The sequence below is a fragment of the Mobula hypostoma genome, chromosome X1 (assembly GCF_963921235.1).
Source record: "Mobula hypostoma chromosome X1, sMobHyp1.1, whole genome shotgun sequence".
In the NCBI taxonomy this organism is placed as follows: Eukaryota; Metazoa; Chordata; class Chondrichthyes; order Myliobatiformes; family Myliobatidae; genus Mobula; species Mobula hypostoma.
The window spans coordinates 26,721,890-26,743,147 of record NC_086128.1 but is presented as its reverse complement, the minus strand read 5'-3'; the positions used below and the strand labels follow the sequence as shown (position 1 = coordinate 26,743,147).

The 21,258-nt window shown below is 54.3% G+C and overlaps 1 protein-coding gene across 1 annotated transcript in view; it reads right to left on the bottom strand.

Moving 5' to 3' along the window:
- LOC134340500 (inactive dipeptidyl peptidase 10-like) overlaps positions 1–21,258 on the bottom strand; it is a 35,278-nt gene that overhangs the window by 1,553 nt on the left and 12,467 nt on the right. The window contains exons 3-19 of the mRNA XM_063037809.1: positions 17,914–18,031; positions 16,361–16,456; positions 14,536–14,630; positions 13,930–14,004; positions 12,643–12,695; positions 10,967–11,048; positions 6,685–6,805; positions 6,023–6,177; positions 5,733–5,830; positions 5,290–5,413; positions 4,741–4,779; positions 4,311–4,418; positions 3,836–3,927; positions 3,115–3,162; positions 2,536–2,654; positions 1,598–1,645; positions 1,185–1,283 (exon numbers count right to left, since the gene is read on the bottom strand). Coding sequence (XP_062893879.1) covers positions 1,185–1,283; positions 1,598–1,645; positions 2,536–2,654; positions 3,115–3,162; positions 3,836–3,927; positions 4,311–4,418; positions 4,741–4,779; positions 5,290–5,413; positions 5,733–5,830; positions 6,023–6,177; positions 6,685–6,805; positions 10,967–11,048; positions 12,643–12,695; positions 13,930–14,004; positions 14,536–14,630; positions 16,361–16,456; positions 17,914–18,031 — 1,570 coding nt within the window. The remainder of the gene's footprint in view (positions 1–1,184; positions 1,284–1,597; positions 1,646–2,535; positions 2,655–3,114; positions 3,163–3,835; positions 3,928–4,310; positions 4,419–4,740; positions 4,780–5,289; positions 5,414–5,732; positions 5,831–6,022; positions 6,178–6,684; positions 6,806–10,966; positions 11,049–12,642; positions 12,696–13,929; positions 14,005–14,535; positions 14,631–16,360; positions 16,457–17,913; positions 18,032–21,258) is intronic.

The following is a 21,258-nucleotide window of genomic DNA, read 5'->3' as shown; positions in this document are numbered from 1 at the left end:
TCCAACAGCGTGACACTCCCTCCTCACCTCCCCTCCCACAGTGAGACGCTCCCTCCTCACCGCCCCTCCAACAGTGAGACGCTCCCTCCTCACCGCCCCTCCAACAGCGTGACACTCCCTCCTCACCGCCCCTTCTACAGCGTGACGCTCCCTCCTCACCGCCCCTCCCTCGGAGTGATGCTCCCTCCTCACCGCCCCTCCCACAGCGTGACACTCCCTCCTCACCGCCCCTCCCACGGCACGGTGCTCCCTCCTCACCGCCTCTCCCTCAGCGTGACGCTCTCTCCTGACCGCCCCTCCCACGGCGTGATGCTCCCTCCTCACCGCCTCTCCCTCAGCGTGACGCTCCCTCCTCACCTCCCCTCCCACAGTGAGACCCTCCCTCCCCACTGCCCCTCCAACAGCGTGACACTCCCTCCTCACCTCCCCTCCCACAGTGAGACGCTCCCTCCTCACCGCCCCTCCAACAGTGAGACGCTCCCTCCTCACCGCCCCTCCCTCGGCGTGACGCTCCCACCTCACCACCCCTCCCACAGTGAGACGCTCCCTCCTCACCGCCCCTCCAACAGTGAGACGCTCCCTCCTCACCACCCCTCCCTCAGTGTGACGCTCCCTCCTCACCGCCCCTCCCACAGTGAGACGCTCCCTCCTCACCGCCCCTCCAACAACGTGACACTCCCTCACCGTGACGCTCCCTCCTCACCGCCCATCCCTCAGCGTGACGCTCCCTGCTCACCGCCCCTCCCTCAGCGTGACGCTCCCTCCTCACCGCCCCTCCCACAGCGTGACGCTCCCTCCTCACTGCCCCTCCCTCAGCGTGACGCTCCCTCCTCACCGCCCCTCCCTCAGCGTGACGCTCCCTCCTCACCGCCCCTCCCTCAGTGTGACGCTCCCTCCTCACCGCCCCTCCCACAGTGAGACGCTCCCTCCTCACCGCCCCTCCAACAACGTGACACTCCCTCACCGTGACGCTCCCTCCTCACCGCCCATCCCACAGTGTGACGCTCCCTCCTCACTGCCCCTCCCATCTCACTGCCTCACAAGGTTCGTGCCCTCTCCAAAGGTTGACCAGAGCTGGACACAGTAGCCCTGGTGGAGGTTTCTCGAACTCAGTGGTCTCTGTCGCCCTATCCCAAACCGTGTTAAACTCTGGTTCAGAGCAGAGGGAGGGTGTCACCGCTCACCGCCTGCCAGGGTGGCCTGGGTGTGGAGCTTGGTGAGGGGCATTTGTCTGCTCTTCACAGCCTCTCTCAGGTCCTGGTTATCGGACAGCAGGAAAAAATCTGTGGGGAGAACACACACAACTCATCATTGTGGCTGGGAAATGGAGTCTTCTTACCTCACTCAACCCTCCACCTCGTTCCCCTCTCCTCTCTCCCCTGCCCATCTCCCCTCACCCTTTTTCCTTTCCGTCAGCCTCCTTGTCACCCATCCTCCTCTTCTGTCCCCACCTATTACCCTCCCACTCAACCCCTTCCAACATCCTTCCCATCTCTCCCCTCCCCCCCACCTTCCCCGATCTGATCCACCCCAACCCCTTTTCCTCTGTCCCCCTGAGCTGTGGTGGGCATCACAGGGGAGGGGAGTTCTCACTTACCCCTGGGGTCTGCAATTCGATGGACAGAATGTGTTGGAACCCCAGAGCCTGAGGAGAGAAAACAGGTTCATCATGAGCAGTGAGGGGCACTGTTCCCTCAGAAAAATGATCCCCCTTTCCCAGACAATCCCCCGACTACAGGATACAGAGCTTGATGTATCCCACCCTGACTGTCCCCACCTCGTCCATCCCTCTCTCCATCTGTCTCCATCCCCACCCTGTCTGTCCCCACTATGAAAGTCCCCCTCCCCATCTGATCCTCTCATGTCTGTGCCATCCCTGTCTCCGGGTCTATCCATCCCTCTCCCCAACCTCACCCCGTCCATCCCCCTCCCTGTGCCCCTTCCCATCCACGCCCAGCTCATCCATTGCTCTCCCTGTACCCTCCGTGACCCTCTTCGCTCTGCCACCTCATCTGAAACTCTCCCCTACTGTTCCTGTCTGTTGCCATCAATGTGAGCCTCTTCCCATCCCCCCCACCCTATTCACCCCCTCTATCTGTCCCTCTTTCTGTCCCCTACCTGATCTGTCACTCTGCACTCTGCCCATTCCCCCCACATCATCTGTCCCACACCTCATCTGCTCGTCCCTCTCATCATCCCGAGTGGAGACAGTGAATGGTGGGGGTGTGGAGAGAAGATATGGGGGCAGGGAGAGGGAGAGGTGAGGTGAGGTGGGAAGTGGAGAGCAGCAGGGAGAGAGGAGTAAGAGCAGGGAAACGAGGGGAAGACGAGAGTTGGGGAGGAGAAGAGAGGTAGGGAAAGAGGAGGGAGAAGGGGAGGTTTGGGCAGAAGAAAGACAATATTACTGAAATATTAAAAACACAACAGAGAGGAGGAGGGGTGGGAGAAAAGAGCGGGAGGGGAGAGAAGAGGAAAAGGTGAGGGGGGATGAGATGTGGAGGGTGTGAAGTAGGGGGGTAGAAGAGAGCTGCTCACCATAACAGCTCAGCAGGAAGTGGCTGAGAGCTGAACTGAGCTGGACACGAGGCCAGGTACAGTGTGGGAGGAGGCCACAGGTGAGACACTGTCTGTGGAGGGAGCCACTCAGATTGGCACTGCAGAGGGGTGGGAGGGGGTTAGAGTGAGAGAGCAGAAGGGGAGATAGAAAGTCACTGATCACAATGAGAGAGAGAGAGCACCACATTATGGGAGGGGCAGTGAGGAGGGAGGTCTGTGGGAGGGGTGCTGAGGAGGGAGCACCATGTTTTGGGAGGGGCGGTGAGGAGGGAGATCTGCGCAGTGGGAGGGGCAATGAGGAAGGAGCGCCACGCTGTGGGAAAGGGGGTGAGGAGGGAGTGCCATGCTGTTGGAGGGGCGGTGAGGAGGGAGCACTGTGCTTTGGGAGAGGTGGTGAGGAGGGAGGTCAGTGGGAGGGGTGGTGCCGATGGTGTCACACGTTGGGAAGGTCGGTGGTGAGGGAGACCGTGGTCTCGGTGTGAAAGTCTCTGGGAGCAATGTGTTGGTGTGTAGATCCTGCAGCCTGGATTCCTGTGGGTCCATCCCATGCCTGCTCACCTGTACAGGTGCCTGGTCGTTGGAGCCTCCTCAGTGCTTTCGAAATAACTGCGAAGGAACACGTGTTTGTAATTCCAAGAACATGCTTCTCTGATAGCCCTCTTTCAATCCCACCCTCACCTTGCCCCACATCCCCCCACACCCCTCTATGTCTCTGTGACTCCCCCTCTCACCCTAAACACCTACCCGTCTCAGTCTCCCCATCCCCTCATATCTTCTTGTCTCCATGACCACTCCCTCCCCCTCTGTGACCCCTCCCTCCCTGTCTCTGTGGCACTCTCCCTCCCCTACACACCTCCCTGTCTCTGACCCCTCCCTCCCCATCTGTGTGGCCCTCTCCCCTCACCACATGCCTTCCTGTCTCTGTGACCCCCTCCTCATCTCTGTGACCCCCTCCCTCCCCATCTTTGTGACCCTCTCCCGCCACACACCTCCCTGTCTCTGTGACCCCTCCTCCCTCCCCTGCACCCCCTCCATCTCTGTGAACCTCTCCTTCCACTACACCCCTCCCTGTCTCTGTGACTGCTTACCTCCCTACATTCCCCCCCAACTCCGCGACCCCTTCCCTCTCCTACATCTTTTCTCATCTATGTAGCCCCTTCCCTCCATCTATTGTAGGTCACTCTGGCCTAGACCCAGTCTGGCAAGTTCTGTGTTAATGGGAAAAGTGGAGGATGTCTTGACAATTGCTTTAAAACCTATTAAAGGTGAGGGCTTTTACATTTTCTGTGATCTCTCATCGTAGGCAAAGAGCGAAGTCACATCAAAACTCCCAGAGGTGATGAAACGAGATTCCTCACCAGCACGCTGAGCCTGGAAAAGAAAGAGGAGTTTGTGAGCAAGAAGGGAGAGGGAGGGAGGGAGAGAGAGAGAGAGAGAGAGAGAGAGAGAGAGAGAGTGAGGGCGAGGGACAGTTCGGGTATGGGCTCTGGGTGGGAGAGAGTGAGGAGGTGGGAGATTAGCGGAGGCAGAATGAGGGAGGGTGAGGTTGAGGGAGAGGAAGAGTGAGAGGGAGGGAGGTGGGACAGAATGAGTGAGAGAGGGGCAAAGACAGGGAATGGGAGGGTGAGTGACAGGGATTGTGAGGGAGGGAGAGGACAGAGAGAGGAGGAGGGAGAGACAGAGGTAATGAAGATGACCAGGGATTGTCTCTAGGGTAACTGCAGACGCTATCCAGACAATGTGTCCTGCCTTACCCTGTCTGTGAACCTGGCCAAGTGCCAGAACCGCCCGGCACCCCCTTGTTGGGTGGGCACAGTGAGGAAGAAGGTGCTGCCGTCTGGACTGAAGAGCAGCTGTTCACCCTGCAGGAGAGAGAGATGGTCAGTCAGTTGGGGCCTGGGACTCCTTCACACTCACTCAGCCAGGAGGCAGAGGGCTACCTAACACCTCCAATACTACAGTCCCAGCCCGTCCCACTGCAAAATGAACCTCTGGACCATAGACCACCCTGCATCGCTGCTTGCTATGGATTGTAAGGAGCATCACCCCTGATCAGTTCCCTGCCTGCCAGCACCAGAGTAATAATAATACTGGTCTCACAGTCTGACAGACTCTAACAACCTGCAAATTCCTTTAGTGACAGAAATAATTCCGAACTGCTTTCTGAATTCTCAGGAGGCTCACCTGTTTACTCAGCCAGCCATCTGATGATGTCTTGTGCTTCTGTAAAAGGCAGAGAGATATGTCAATAAACTCAGGTAGAAAGTTGTGGGTGTGAGTAAGGGATGAAGAGATGGAGGAGGATGAGGGACAGGGAGATGGAGGGAGTTGAGGGATGGGGAGGTTCAAAGTAAAGTATATTTATTATCGAAGTACATATATGTCATCATATACAGCCTGAGATACATTTTCTTGTGGGCATTCACAGTAAATACAAGAAACACAATAGAATCAATGAAAGACTGCACTCGACAGGATTGACAACCAGTGTGCAAAAGACAACAAATAATGCAAAGACAAAAACGAGAAACATAATAATAGTAATAAATAAATAAATATTGGGAACATGAGTTGTAGAGTTCCTGAAAGTGACCCACAGAGTGTGGAATCAGTTCAGATGGTGTTCAAGTGGAGGGAGATGAGGGATGGGTAGATGGAGGGAAGGTAAGTGACGGAGACAGATGGAGGGATATGAGGAATAGGGAAATGGAGGGTGGATGATGAGGATCTCACCTCCACACAAGCCCCTGTGGTCACCTCACACCCAGTGAGGAGGGAAACGTTCTGGGCTCGGTTTAACCATCGTACTGCCAGACTGGTGTTGGACACCCAGGAGACCATGGTGAGATAGTACTGACTGTGGGAGAGGGTCACATAGTCATCACACTTTGACACCCACACTGACCTCCCCTCCCCCTCCCCCAGAGCTGTTTACCAATACAAAACTGGTCTCCACACTGGGATAACCCTCCTCTGGGGCTTCCCTCCACCCTGGGGCTGTTGACTAATGTGGACCTGCTCTCTATGCAGATAATCTGCCCGAGGAGACTCATCTCGGGGAGCCTGGTTCTGTAACTGTTCTCTTCCCACCCCACTGTTGTAACCCGATGTGGAGGCATCATTCACCATCAGTCCTGTGCTCCCGCTCCCCCACTAATGTCACTGCCTGGGATTACCTGAACCGGAGGCCCTCGGGAGGGAGAACCTGCAGGGTGTGTGCTGGTCCATACAGCTTCACCACAAAGAGACTGATAGACGGAAGGGGTTGTCTCATCTGGAAAAAAAACACAGGGTCAAACCCAAGTAGTGGGAGAGGGGCAGTAGAGTGAGTTACATAGAGAGAGAGAGTGGAAGAAAGAGAAGGGAGGAATGGGGAGGTGAGAGAAACAGGGAGGGAGAGTGGGAGAGAAGAAAGAGAGGGAGGGGGCAATGTGAGGGAGGCAGAGATTGAGGGGCACTAACCCACCTTGGGATAGGGGTAGATTTTAGCACGGGGATACAGTTGGCCCAGATAGTGAGGTATCTCCATTTTGGGCACCAGCGTGTCATTGATCTGAGCAAAGGCGAGCCATGCGCCATCAGGAGAGCACCAGTGGGCAGCTGAAGTCCCCAGCACCTCCTCTGGAGCAGCAGTGATGGGAAAGGACAGGTTAATCTCTGGGTGCTGTGCTCCCTCCTCCTTCCCCCTCCCACAGCACGGCACTCCCTCCTCACCGCCCCTCCCACAGCACAGCACCCCCTCTTCATCACCCCTTCCACAGCACGGTGCTTCCTCCTCACCGCCCCTCCCACAGCACGACGCTCTCTCCCACAGTGTGACACTCCCTCCTCACTACCCCTCCCACAGCATGACACTCCCTCCTCACTGCCCCCCTCAGCGAGGTGGTCCCTCCTCACCACCCCTCCCACAGCGTGATGCTCCCTCCACAGTGTGACACTCCCTCCTCATCGCCCCTCCCACAGCGTGACGCTCCCTCCTCACCGCCCCTCCCACATGGTGATGCTCCCTCCTCACAGCCCCTCCCTCAGCACAGTGCTCCCTCCCTCTCCCTCTCCCTCCCCCTCCCTCCTCCCTCTCACTTTGTCACTCTTTCTCTCTCCTTCCATCACTCCACCCCTCTCTCTCACCCTCATACAACCAGTCAGCAATCCCGTTGTAAACAATGCCCTCAGTCCCCGAGGAGGTCAGGCGTTGGGCAACACTGGTCGGTGACTGCTGGTGGTAAATATTGTTCTCAAAGATATAAACCTGAAGGGAGAGAGGGAGGGAGAGAGAGAGTGGAAGATGGAGAAAGGCAGAAAAATAGAGAGAGGCAGATAAAGGCAGAGAGAGAGAGTGTGTGTGTTATATAGAAAGCAAGGAACGGGGAGATGGCAGAGTGTGAGAGATGAAAGAAAAAAATGAGAGGGAGGTAGAGAGTGTCAGAAAGAAACAGTGAGGCAGAGAGATGAAGAGATTGGGGGAGGGAGAGGGAGGGTGCTAGCAAGAGGAGGAGGAAAGAGAGAAAGGGTGAGGGAGAGAGAGGGGTAGAGGATTGTCACAGAACAACATATAGAAAGAAAGCATGAGACCAAGAGAGTGTGAGGGAAAGCGGAAGAGGGAGGGAGAGGGAAAAACAGGGGGGAAGCAGGAAAGGAGAGATATCATAAACAGGGTAATTTCAATTGTACACTCACTCTCTGTGCTCACCAACTGACCCCAAAGTGTCCCCATCTTTGAAACCATTCCCAGCCCCTACAGCCTTCCCTAACTAACTACCTGGCGTATTAGTGCACACTGGGCAGAGACTTGGGTTCAATTCCGACCTGCAGCATCGTGTGTGTGTGGAGTCAGAACATTCTCCCTGTCAACCCCTGCTCCCCCCGGTGTGTGTGGGTGAGGGGCAGGGTCTAGGAGGAGTGGGGTGGGAAGGAATGGGATAAGTGTTGGCACAGCCGTTGGCGAGCCTGCTGCCCTGCTGTTGAGCAAGGATGCGTGGGTGAGGGGAGACTGGTATGAAGCAGGGGACAGCCACGTTCTGCGATCCCAGTACAGAGGACAGCCTGTCTGGGGGTGCTCCCTATCCGGGGATCAGAAGCACTGGCCTGGTCTCAGGGGGACAGTTACTGCTACTAGTGATTTCTAAGGACAAGCCTCCTCAGTTGGAAGAGTTGGCACCTGCACTGTGTGCTGGAACTGACCAGCTCCCTGTGGTACGTCACTGCAGTCACTTCCTCCATCCCACTCTGGCATTTACCCCAGAGTCACACTGCACAGGAAGGGGCCCTTCCACACATGGTGTTTACGTGCCTGTACTAATCCACACCAGTCTCTACCAGCAGCCGCCCTGAGATTCCCAGACAGCTGGTTCCCTCGAGCTGCCTTTCCCAGCCCCTCCCTCTCGCTCTGTCTCTCCCCCCTGCACTAAATGCCCCCACCTCCCTGTCCTCCCTCTCCCTCTCCCAGCCCCTCAGTCTCCCCATGGGGTCCCAACCTCTCCCCCCTCCCCCTGCACTGTTCTCAACCCCAGCTCTCAACAGCTGGCTCCTCTGTGCTCCTCTGTTTCCCCTATCGTCCCTCTCCCAGCCCCTCAGTCCCTGTGTGGCCCTGTGGTCAGGTTGATCAACACCTCCTCCCATTATCCCACCCCAACCACCCCCACCGACACTACACCCTCCACAGCCCCTCAGCACCCTTCACCCCGCCATGCACTAACACTTTACACTCCTACACTGGCACCATCACTGACCTACTGTTTTCATTTGTCCTGCTGCTACCCAGCAGAGTTCCTCTTGTCAAGAGTTACTTTGTCACTTCATCACTTTCTGTCAGAGTCACCTTATGTTCAGATACTCCTGCACCTAGCGTCACTTTATGTAAGTATAATCAGTGTATGAATATTAGCTTATTTTGTATATACGGCCACGCTCACAGTTATCTGAACACTGTGTTTCATAGGATTTCTTTCGTATTTATATTTATTGTGTTTTTTATGCTGCATCAAATCTGGAGTAACAATCATTTTGTTCTCCTTTACACTCACGTACTGAAGAATGACAATAAACAATCTTGAATCTTCAAACTCTCCCTTTCCAGCTGCACTGTGTGTCCCAACCCCACCTCTCACCAGCTGGCTCCCCCATCTTTCCTCTCCCTCTCCCATCCCATCAGACTCCCAGCAAAGACTCCTTCTTCCCCTGCTCTGTGTCCCCAGCTTCCCTGTCGCCCCTCTCCTTCTCCCAGCCTCTTAGTCTCCCTGTAATATACCAGCCATCTCCTTTTCTCCCAGGGAAATTTACAACAGAAATGTGGAGGTTGTTTAGGGAGCACTTGCCTGGGTTTCTGGATAGGTGGGGCAGGGAAAGGTTTGGTAGGGTGAAGGAACCACGGTTGACGAGGGATATGGAACATCTCATCAAGAGGAAGAAAGAAGCTTACTTAAGGTTTAAGAAGCAGGGATAAGATAGGGCTCGAGAGAGTTACAAGGTAGCCCAGAAGGAGCTGAAGAGTGGATGTAAGAAAGCCAGAAGGAGGATGTAAAGGACTTGGCGAGTAGGATTAAGGAAAAACCCCCAAGGCATTCTACACATACGTGAACAACAGGAGGATGACTGATCAGGGATAAAAGAGAAAACATGCCTGGAGTTGGAGGAGGAGGTAGGGGATGCCCTGAATGAGTACTTTGCTTCAGTATTCACCAGTGAGAGGGACCCTGACAAATGTGAGGACAGTATGAAACAGGCCAACGTTAAGAAAGAGGATGTGCTAGAACTTTTGAAAAACCTTAGGACATAGGTAAATCCCCAGGCAGGACTGGATGGGATATATCCCAGGATACTACAGGAAGTAAGGAAAGAGATTGCTGCACCTTTGGCAATAATCTTTGCATCCTCACAAGCCACTGGAGTTGTACCAGAAGATTAGAGGATAACAAATGTTATTCCTTTGTTAAAGATAGGAAATAGGGATAATCCTGGGAATTATAGACCAGTGAATATTATGTCAGTAGTGGGAAAACTGTTAGAGAGGATTTTTAGAGACAGGATTGATGAGCATTTGGAGAAGCATAGTCTGATTAGGGGTAGTCAGCATGGCTTTGTGAGGGGTAGGCCAAGCTACACAGCTCTGATTGAATTCTTTGAAGAAGTGACAAAATAAATTGATGAAGGTAGAGCAGAGGATGTGGTGTAAATAGAGTATAGTAAGGCACTTGACAAGGTTCCCCTTGGCAGGCTCACTCAGAAAATCAGGAGGCACTGGATGTGTGGATCCAGAATTGGCTTGCTCACAGAAGGCAGAGGTTGGTTGTAGATGGAGCATATTCTGCCTGGAGATTGGTGACCAGTGGTGTTCCACAGGGATCTGTTCTGGGATCACTGATCTTTGTGATTTCTATAAGTGACTTGGATGAGGAAGTAGAAGGGTGAGTTTGTAAGTTTGCAGATAACATAAAGATTGGTGGTGGTGTTGATAGAAGATTGTTATAGTTTACAATGGAACGTTGATAGGATACAGAACTGGGCTGAGAAGTGGCAAATGGAGTTCAATCTGGAAAAGTATGAAGTGATTCACTCTGGAAGGTCAAACTTGAGAGAGTACAGGGTCAATGACAGGATTCTTAACAGTGTTGTCCACATCCATGGATTCCTCAAAGTTCCCATGTCAAAGAATGGTTAAGAAAGTGTAAGGTGTGTTGGTCTTCATGAGTCGGGGGATTAACTTCAAGAGCCGTGAGGTAATGTTGCAGCTCTGTAGAACTCTGATTAGGCCTCGCTTGGAGCATTATGTTTGGTTCTGGTCGCCTTGTTACTGGAAGGATGTGGAAGCCTTAGAGATGGTGCAGAGGAGATTTACCAGGATGCTGTCTGGATTAGAGAGCGTGTCTTGTGAGGACAGGTTGACTGAACTAAGGTTTCCTCTTAGGAGCAATGGAGGATGAGCGGTGACCTGATCAAGGTGTATAAGATGATAAGGGGCATAGATAGAGTGGACAGCCAGAGACCTTTTCCCCAGGGCGGCAATGGCTGACACAAAGGGACATAATTTTAAGGTGATTGAAGGAAAGTATAGGGGGCATGTCAGAGTTCTGTACACAGTGTGGTGGGAGTGTGGAACACCCTGCCAGGGTGGTGGTAGATCCAGATACATTATGCACATTTAAAAGACTCTTAGATAGGCAGATGGAGGGCCATGTAGGAGGGAAGGGTTAGACTATTCTTATAGGTTAAGAGGTCAGCACAACATCGTGGGCTGAAACACCTGTACTATGCTGTAATGTTTTATGTTCTATATCTAATTCTCACCCGATGGCTCCCCTGTGCTCCCCCTCCTTCCCTCCCTTTCCCTCTCTATTCCTACACTGTGTCCCCAACCCTCACAAGCAGACCTCCCGGACCTCCCTCTCCCCTGCATTTTGTCTCCAACACTCACCAGCTGGCTCCCTCGTGCCCCCCAGCCGGCGAACTGCAGTGGGGCTCTTCCCACCCCAGGTACACAGAGCTGAGAGCAAGACCTGGAACAACAGAATCTGGGATAGCCGCTGTTGGACACAGACTGTCGCCTGGAAGCCCACCGAGGGAAGGGAAGGGAGGAGGCGGTGAGGAGGGAGTGTCTCACTGTGGGAGGGGTAGGGAGAAGGGAGCGCCACGCTGAGGGAGGGGCGGTGAGGAGGGAGCGTCACGCTGTGGGAGGGGCGGTGAGGACGGAGCGTCGCGCTGAGGGAGGGGCGGTGATGAGGGAGCGTCACGCTGAGGGAGGGTCAGTGAGGAGGGAGTGTCGCGCTGAGGGAGGGGCGGTGAGGAGGGAGCGTCGCACTGAGGGAGGGGCGGTGATGAGGGAGCGCCACGCTGTGGAAGGGGCGGTGAGGAGGGAGCGTCACGCTGTGGGAGGGGCGGTGAGGACGGAGCGTCGCGCTGAGGGAGGGGCATTGATGAGGGAGCGTCACGCTGTGGGAGGGGCGATGAGGAGGGAGTGTCACGCTGTGGGAGGGTCGGTGAGGAGGGAGGGTCGCGCTGCGGGAGGGACGGTGAGGAGGGAGGGTCACGCTGCGGGAGGGGCGGTGAGGAGGGAGTGTCACGCTGAGGGAGGGGCGGTGAGGAGGGAGTGTCACGCTGTGGGAGGGGCGGTGAGGAGGGAGTGCTGTGCTGAGGGAGGGGCGGTGAGGAGGGAGCGTCACACTGAGGGAGGGCGGTGAGGAGGGAGTGTCACGCTGAGGGAGGGGCGGTGAGGAGGGAGCGTCACGCTGTGGGAGGGGCGGTGAGGAGGGAGCGTCACGCTGAGGGAGGGGCGGTGAGGAGGGAGCGTCACGCTGTGGGAGGGGCGGTGAGGAGGGAGCGTCACGCTGAGGGAGGGGCGGTGAGGAGGGAGCGTCACGCTGAGGGAGGGGCGGTGAGGAGGGAGCGTCACGCTGAGGGAGGGGCTGTGAGGAGGGAGCGTCACGCTGAGGGAGGGGCGGTGAGGAGGGAGTGTCACGCTGTGGGAGGGGCGGTGAGGAGGGAGCGTCACGCTGAGGGAGGGGCGGTGAGGAGGGAGCGTCACGCTGAGGGAGGGGCTGTGAGGAGGGAGCGTCACGCTGGGAGGGGCGGTGAGGAGGGAGTGTCACGCTGTGGGAGGGGCGGTGAGGAGGGAGCGTCACGCTGTGGGAGGGGCGGTGAGGAGGGAGCGTCACGCTGAGGGAGGGGCGGTGAGGAGGGAGCGTCACGCTGAGGGAGGGGCGGTGAGGAGGGAGCGTCACGCTGTGGGAGGGGCGGTGAGGAGGGAGCGTCACGCTGAGGGAGGGGTGGTGAGGAGGGAGCGTCACGCTGAGGGAGGGGTGGTGAGGAGGGAGTGTCACGCTGTGGGAGGGGCGGTGAGGAGGGAGTGTCACGCTGAGGGAGGGGCGGTGAGTAGGGAGTGTCACGCTGTGGGAGGGGCGGTGCTTATCTCATTTGCTCCTGCAAACGGATCTGTAAAGAAGTGAGTGTTGGAGGTGACAGGGTGAGAGAGAAGAGACTTCTCAGTGCTGGATGTGTATCTACCCTCGGGCCCACCTCTGCGCTCACGATCAGAGCCTTAACAGGCGTTTGGCAACGTGCTGGGTGGGCAATGTTAAGTGTGTGGTTACTCACTTGGTCTGAACGCAGCAGATGGAGTACGTGGCCATGTAGGAGTAGCGGTAAACCTGGAAACAGAAGGCAAGTAGTCAGTGACACCTTCCCACAAAATGACCTTCCTGCTCCCTTCCCACACCCTACTTCCCTGAAACCCTCCTTCTAATTCCCTCCCTGTGATACCCTCCTTCCAAGACAACTGTTCAATCTCTCTCTATTCAAATCAAATCCATTCTGCCTCAACTGTTTCAGCCTGCGTGGGTTCCTGCTACCAGGCTGGAACGGGGTTAAATGGCCTTGTCCCTGCCTGTGGAAGTGTGTGGAATGCCTGGATGTCTGAGGTAATGTTGCTCAGTCAAGCTGGGGTATAGAACGATATATTCCCTTCTTCCAGAAAGTCACTGCATTCTTTCTGAAATCTCTGACCCATTAACTCAGTTCAGTAATCGCTCCTGAATCTTGGACCTCTCACTGGGTGCACCATCCATTTATCTGTTCATCCAACAGTGGAACTTGGCACCCTCCCAGAGTAAGCAAAATCAGGTTAGGACCATATTGAATCTCCCTCCATACCATTGCATCACACACTCCCAGGGTCAGACACAGAGTTAATCTCCCTCCACACTGTCCCATCACACACCCCCAGGGTCAGACACAGAGTGAATCTCCCTCCACACTGTCCCATCACACACCCCCAGGGTCAGACAGAGTGAATCTCCCTCCACACTGTCCCATCACTCACTCCCGGGGTCAGACACAGAGTGAATCTCCCTCCACACTGTCCCATCACACACTCCCAGGGTCAGACACAGAGTGAATCTCCCTCCTCACTGTCCCATCACACACTTCCAGAGTCAGACACAGAGTGAAGCTCCCTCCACACTGTCCCATCACACACTCCCAGGGTCAGAGACAGAGTGAATCTCCCTCCACACTGTCCCATCACACACTTCCAGGGTCAGACACAGAGTGAAGCTCCCTCCACACTGCCCCATCACACACTCCCAGGGTCAGACACAGAGTGAATCTCCGTCCACACTGTCCCATCACACACTCCCAGGGTCAGACACAGAGTAAATCTCCCTCCATACTGTCCCATCACACACTCCCAGGGTCAGACACAGAGTGAATCTCCCTCCACACTGTCCCATCACACACTCCCGGGATTTAGGTTAAAGTTCTGCTGTGTCCTATTCTCCCATTTCCAGGTGTGGCCTTCATACTGACTTCACTTGTGCCAAGTCCCCACTCAGCCGCTCCTGTTCCGAGCATCCCAGGCCTGGAGTTGTCCTCTTGCACCCCTACCTCTGTGACATTGGAGGCCAGTAGAATATACAGCAGGTTGGGAGACACCTTGTACTTCGTAGCTTTGAGGGAAACCTGGAGGAATGAACGGAGAGCATCAGGGTGGGAGTTACAAGGACAGAGGAGAGTGAACCACCTCGAGGAGGGCAACCTCTTAAATTATCTCAATGTTCTTACAAATTCCCCAGAGTTTTATAGCAGCAGTACAATAAAAAGTTGCTGTAAATTACAACCCTTTGTAGCCTCTTTCAACCCTCTGCATTGCAGCCTGCACACCAGGTTGTGATACGCGCTCGGAAACAACTCACACGCAGAATGCTGGAGGAACTCAGCAGGTCAGCCAACGTCTATCCCTCCATAGATGCTGCCTGACATGCTAAGTTCTTCCAGCATCCTGCGTGTGTTGATCCCTGTAGAAATTGTTGGGATCTCAGATGTGTTGTCTGGATGGACGACAGAGAGCCTTTGGAAGCGGGTATTCAAGGAAAGAGTGAGAGAGGTGAAATGTATTGAACTCTGGGTGGAAGACCAGGAAGAAGGGCTAGAACCAGTTTGACGGGTGGATTGGCCACCTCAACGTTTCAATGGAGAGATATGTGTACTTACAAAGATTCTGTTCTCCAAGAGTAAAGTGATCTCCCTCGTTGTCATGCTCTGTTTGATCACATGTCCCTCAGGCGTTCGCATTGTCACTGTATCACCTGATGGAACAGTTCAATCACATTTGATCCTGCAGTCATTCACTAGGCAGAAACATTACTGGGCCTTGGTGCCAGATAGTAAGCATTGGTATAACCTGGTCCCATCACACACCCCAGGGTCAGACACAGAGTGAATCTCCCTCCACACCGTCCCGTCACACACCCCCAGGGTCAGACACAGAGTGAATCTCCCTCCACACTGTCTCATCACACACTCCCGGGGTCAGACCCAGAGTGAATCTCCCTCCACACCATCCCATCACACACTCCCGGGTCAGACACAGAGTGAATCTCCCTCCACACTGTCCTATCACACACTCCCAGGGTCAGTCACAGAGTGAATCTCCCTCCACAGTGTCCCATCACACACTCCCGGGGTCAGACACAGAGTGAATCTCCCTCCACATCGTCCCATCACACACTCTCAGGGTCAGACACAGAGTGAATCTCCCTCCACACTGTCCCATCACACGCTCCCAGGGTCAGACACAGAGTGAATCTCCCTCCGCACTGTCCCATCACACACCCCCAGGGTCAGACACAGAGTGAATCTCCCTCCTCACTGTCCCATCACATACTCCCAAGGTCAGACACAGAGTGAATCTCCCTCCACACTGTCCCATCACACACTCCCAGGGTCAGACACAGAGTGAATCTCCCTCCACACTGTCCCATCACACACCCCCAGGGTCAGACACAGAGCGAATCTCCGTCCACACCATCCCATCACACACTCCCAGGGTCAGACACAGAGTGAAGCTCCCTCCACACTGTCCCATCACACACTCCCAGGGTCAGACACAGTGAATCTCCCTCCACACTGTCCCATCACACACCCCCAGGGTCAGACACAGAGTGAATCTCCCTCCTCACTGTCCCATCACATACTCCCAAGGTCAGACACAGAGTGAATCTCCCTCCACACTGTCCCATCACACACTCCCAGGGTCAGACACAGAGTGAATCTCCCTCCACACTGTCCCATCACACACCCCCAGGGTCAGACACAGAGCGAATCTCCGTCCACACCATCCCATCACACACTCCCAGGGTCAGACACAGAGTGAAGCTCCCTCCACACTGTCCCATCACACACTCCCAGGGTCAGAAACAGTGAATCTCCCTCCACACTGTCCCATCACACACCCCCAGGGTCAGACACAGAGTGAATCTCCCTCCACACTGTCCCATCACACACTCCCAGGGTCAGACACAGAGCGAATCTCCCTCCACACCATCCCATCACACACTCCCAGGGTCAGACACAGAGTGAATCTCCCTCCACACGGTCCCATCACACACTCCCAGGGGCAGACACAGAGTGAATCTCCCTCCTCACTGTCCCATCACACACTCCCAGGGGCAGACACAGAGTGAATCTCCCTCCACACTGTCCCATCACACACTCCCGGGGTCAGACACAGAGTGAAGCTCCCTCCTCACTGTCCCATCACGCACTCCCAGGGTCAGATACACAGTGAATCTCCCTCCACACTGTCCTCTCACACACTTCCAGGGTCAGACACAGAGTGAATCTCCCTCCACACTGTCCCATCACACACTCAGGGTCAGACACAGAGTGAATCTCCCTCCACACTGTCCCATCACACACTCCAAGGGCTGGTTCATCTCCTTCACACTCCCTCAGTGACCCCTCTTCCCCAGAACTGTGCATCACCTACTGAAGAAATTGATCCAATACCTGCCCATGAGGTAAAGGCCTCACTCACCATTAATCCACTTCACCTCAGGGTCGTGGATCTGAAACTTAGGAGCCCAGATATCATCCAGCGTGAGCCTTGGTCTGGGATCTGGAGATTCATCCTCTGACAGAGAAGTACATCAGTGTCAACTGCCTTTTCGTTCCTCTGCCCCTCCTTGCCCTCCTGTTTCCCCTCCCCTTAGCCTTTTTCCATTTTCTCCCTGCCTCCCTCTCCTCCTTTCATGAGTTGTAAAGATCCTAGAAAATCTTTTCTCCTCCATTCTGTAATCCCTTCTCCCTTCCCTGGATTCCCAGCAATCCTCCCCCACCCACTCTGCCTTGTTCCCATTCAATACGGAGGTCCTTATCTTATCTTGTCTTATGGAGAAGGGAGCGAGGGAGTTAGGTTAGGGGTAAAGGCCAGGGTTGGAAGCAGAGTTATAAGAGGGTAGGAGAGCATGGGTCAGGGGTTAGAAGTCAGACACAGGGTGGTGACTAAGAGATAGGGGAGAGGTAGCTTGCAAAGTTCAGAGGAGACATTAAGGGCGGAGATCGGGGGATATGTGGTCAGGTAAAAGGGTAGGGGGCTGCAGGACTGTGGTTGATAGGGGTCAGGGGTAAGGTCAAGTTGAGGTTGGAAAGGGTCGAGGCTTAGAGTGCGGGGCTTTTAACGGTGGTGTCAGGATGAGGGCAGGGCAGGAGTGGGTGAAGGGTTTGTGGGGTCTGCTTCAGGGTAAGGTTGTCAGGGAGTCAGGGTGAGGTTGGGGACAGGGCCTGGGGGTGGGGGAGGGCGGTAGGGAAAATCCTCGAGTAATACAGCTGGGAAACTGGCCGTTCAGCACATCGAATCCATACCGACCATCAGCCAGCCACCTACACCGATCCCACTCCATTCTCCCCCACCCCACTTCTACCCCTCACCCCCAACACTGGGGAAGGATTTACAGCACAGCCAATTAACCCATCAACCCTGCAAGTCAGTGGGACATGGGAGGGAACTGGAGCCCACGGGGGAAACCCACACACCAGAGATTGGGATGGAACTATGTGGTCCTCGGAAGGGAGCAAGGGTTGGTTTTTGGGGTCAATGCAGTGACTGGGGTTGAGTGTAGAAGGATTAGGGTAGGGATCAGTGTTAGGGGTGGGGATTAGGAGTACAGGTGAGGTGGCAGGGGTAGGGGTTGCAGGTTATGTCAGTGGGGGAGGCTGAGAGCTTATCTGGGATCAGGACGGATGAGGATTGAGGGTTAGAAGTTAGTGGATCACAGGTTACGTTATGGTTGGGATAAGGCAGGTTTCCTGGGGGTGGGGGGTGGGGATTGTGGTTGGGTTATCTTAGAGAAGGGTCTGTGGGCAGTTACTTGGGGTCAGAAGGGAGGAGAGTGGGGATTAGAGGTTAGTGATCACAAGTTACATTAGGGGTGGGGTCTGGGAGGTTACTTGGGGTCAGGGGTCACAGGTTACATTAGGGGATCAGTATTGGGGTTAGGGACCACAGGTTACATTCAGGGCAAGGTTGGGGGAAACTACCTGGTGCCGGGGGTCACAGGCTATGTCAGGGCCGTGGATGGGGGCAGTTACCTGGAGTCAGGAGGCTGATGGAGAGGATAACCAGCGACAGGATGACGCTGATGACCAACACCGCAATCCCGATGCTCTTCCAGTTCCGTGGAGCACCACTCGTTGTTTCTGTTGGATCCTACAGTGGCAGAGAGCAAAGGGTAAGGCTCTCCAAGGTCTCCCTCCCCTCACCCATCCTTGAAGTCTTAAAGCTGAGATATCCAAACACCCACCCCCACAACTGACCAGGGCCATGGGAGGATACAATTGCTCCCTTGCTCCAGCCTGGCCAGACGGATGGGTGGGTGCTGTCGGCTCGGAACTGGGCATCCCCAGCACTGACCCACGCACACCATGCTACAGAGTCTACAGATGTACACTGGAGGGTTTTCTCAGACTCAAGTTTATAATCACTGACATACGTTATGAAATTTTAAACACAAGAGATTCTGCAGATGCTGGAAATCCAGAGCAACGCACACAAAATGCTGGAGGAACTCAACAGGTTGGGCAGCAGTCAATGTTTCAGGCCGAGACCCTTCTTTAGGTCTGGAAAGGAAAGGGGGGAAGATGGCAGAATAAAAAGGTGGTGGGGCGGGGAAGGAAGGAAGATAGCTGGAAGGTGGTGGGTGGCAAAGGTAAAAGGCTAGAGAGGAGAGGAGAGTGAACCATGGGAGGAAAGGGAAGACAGAGAGGCACCAGGGAGAGGTGATAGGCAGGTGAGGAGAAGAGATAAGAGGCCAGAGTGGGGGATAGAAATTTGTTGTTTTGTGGCAGCTGTACAGTGCAAGACATGAAAATTACTTTAAGATACAAATCCTAAGTACATAGTGCAAAAGAGGAATAGTGTTCATGTGTTCATGGACCGTTCAGAAATCAGATGGTGGAGGGGAAGAAGCTGTTCCTGAATCACTGAGTGTGTGTCTTCAGGTTCTTGTACCTCCTCCCTGATGGTAGTAGTGAGAAGAGAACATGTCCCAGATGATGAGGGTCCTTCATGTTGGATGCCACCTTCTTGAGACCCTGCCTCTTGCTGATGTCCTCACTGTTGGGGAGGGTTGTCCCTGTGATGGATCTGGCTGAGACTACAACCATCTGCAGTGTCTTGTGATCCTCAGCATTGGAGCCTCCACGCAGGTGGTGATGCACCCAGTCAGAATGGTCTCCACCGCACATCTGTAGTAATTTGTAAGTGTCTTTGCTGACATACAAAATCTTCTCTAACTCCTCACGAAGTCGAGCAGTTTCTAAATGGTTGAAGCAGAGCATGGTATGGAGGCTTCAATGCACAGGATCACAGGAGGCTGCAGACGATCATTTTTCTTTTCTTTGCACTGTAATTTATAAAATTGTAAGTCTTTGCATTGTCCTGCTGCTGCAAAACAACAAAATTCCCTTGGTATAAATTGGTGCTTACAAACCTGATCCTGATTACAGGCTCTGTCAGTTTGTGTGAGCATAGGAGATGACCTCACGTGCCATGAGGAGATTATCAGGGAATTATAGACACTGAGAGTGACGATACCTGTGGCTGGACACTCCCTCTATCCTCCCCATCTATCTCCCTTCCGACAGGGAGAAACTCAGTCTTTTCCTCACTTCTCTGGAACCTCTACCCCAAATATCAGCTGTTTTTTTCTCCCCTCAGATGCTGACTGACTTGCTGAGCAGTTGCTGTAGTCTCTGTTTGTGACAAAGTATTCTTTTTCAGTTCCTCTGGGATTTCATTAATCCCCATTTGTCAGAAGGGCCCTCATTTTATTTTCCTGATCTGTGGACTGCAGCCCAGGCAAATCTGTTCTCCCCTCTTCCATCGGGCAGGAGATACAAAACCCTGAAAACATGTCCCACCAGGCTCAGGGACAGATTCTAACCCGCTGTTGTAAGACTGTTGAGTCATTCCCCAGTATTATAAAATGCATTCTTGACCTCACAATCTACCTCACCTTACTGTCCACCTGCACTGCACTTTCCCTGTAACCGTGACACTTCATTCTGCATTCTGTTGTTTTACCTTGTACTGCCTCAGTACGCTGTGTAATGATTTTGTTTGTATGAACAGTATGAAAGACAAACTTTTCACTGTACGTCAGTATGTGTGACAATAATAAACTCACAAAATAAACCAATTCCAATTCCTTTGTCCAAACGGATAAAGTAATGGAGAAAGATGGAGGGGAGGGAAATGTGCATGTGTGCAGGCCCAGACGCTAGGAGCGAGGCCAGCCGGTGATGGTGACAGAAGCAGAGGCCCCTGATCGCACCTCCTGCCCCCGAACCCCTACGAGCTATCCGCCGGCGGTGTGTCGGCCAGGGTGCACTCCTGGCCCCCCAGGAACCAGGCCGAGCCAAGGGACAAGGTAAACGGGCTGGCTGTGAGTGGGGGCCATCTGGCCAGGTGTGTGTGTGTGTGTAAGAGAGAGGGAGGGAAAGGGGGGAGAGAGAGATTGGGAGTGACGGAGATAGAGTGGGAGAGGGATATAGATTGGGAGACTGCGGGCAAAGAGTGGGAGGAGAAAGAAAGAAAGAGAGGGACAGAAAGAACGAGACAGATCTAAAGTGAGAAAGACAGAGGCAGAGTGTGAGAGTGAAATGAAGTGAGAGAGAGAGATGGGGGGGGGTTGAGGGAATGGATTGATGGAAGCCAGGGAGACCTCATTGATTCAGGGCTGGAGCTGCAGGAGGCTTTTAAATTAATTGGATTTTACGTCAGCCACACATCTAATTAGCAAAGTAAACCCAGGTCAGCACAGTGCTTTCCAGAAAGAGATCTGGTAAATGGTGAGGACTGGGGTTTGAGGGATTACAAAGGAATTGTTATTCACAGCTCAGGCCTTTAATCCCTTGCCACTCATCCCAGCCATGGGCTCTCCCCACCCACTGAATACCATCCCACGGCCCACGGACACTCCCTTCCCTCATCGCTGACTCAATGCCACCTATTGAATCCCCTCTCAAAGCCCAAGGACACTCTCCATCATCCTCTCCCACAGCCTGGAGGGTCTCTCCCGTATTACAAGTGCCTTTCCCACAGTATGGCACTCTGTTGGCATCTCTCTTCTTTCTGCATGGTGCTTCCTTGGTACCGCCTTTCCCAAAGTCCAGTTCTCCCTCGGCTCTCCCTCTCCTCACCTTCCCACTGCGTCACCTTTCTCTCCGCTCCCCCTCACTGAATTTCCACCTTTCATTCTGCTTCTCTCCTCCCCAGCCAAGGTACTAATGACCTCTCATGGACATTCACCCCTCTCCTGGTTGTCTTTCCCAAAACCTCATGTCAGTTTTCTGCAGATGCATCACCTTCTGGAATGGGGGCTCCAATGCACTGGATTGTAAAAAGCTCAGGACAGCTGTGAACTCAGCCAGTCC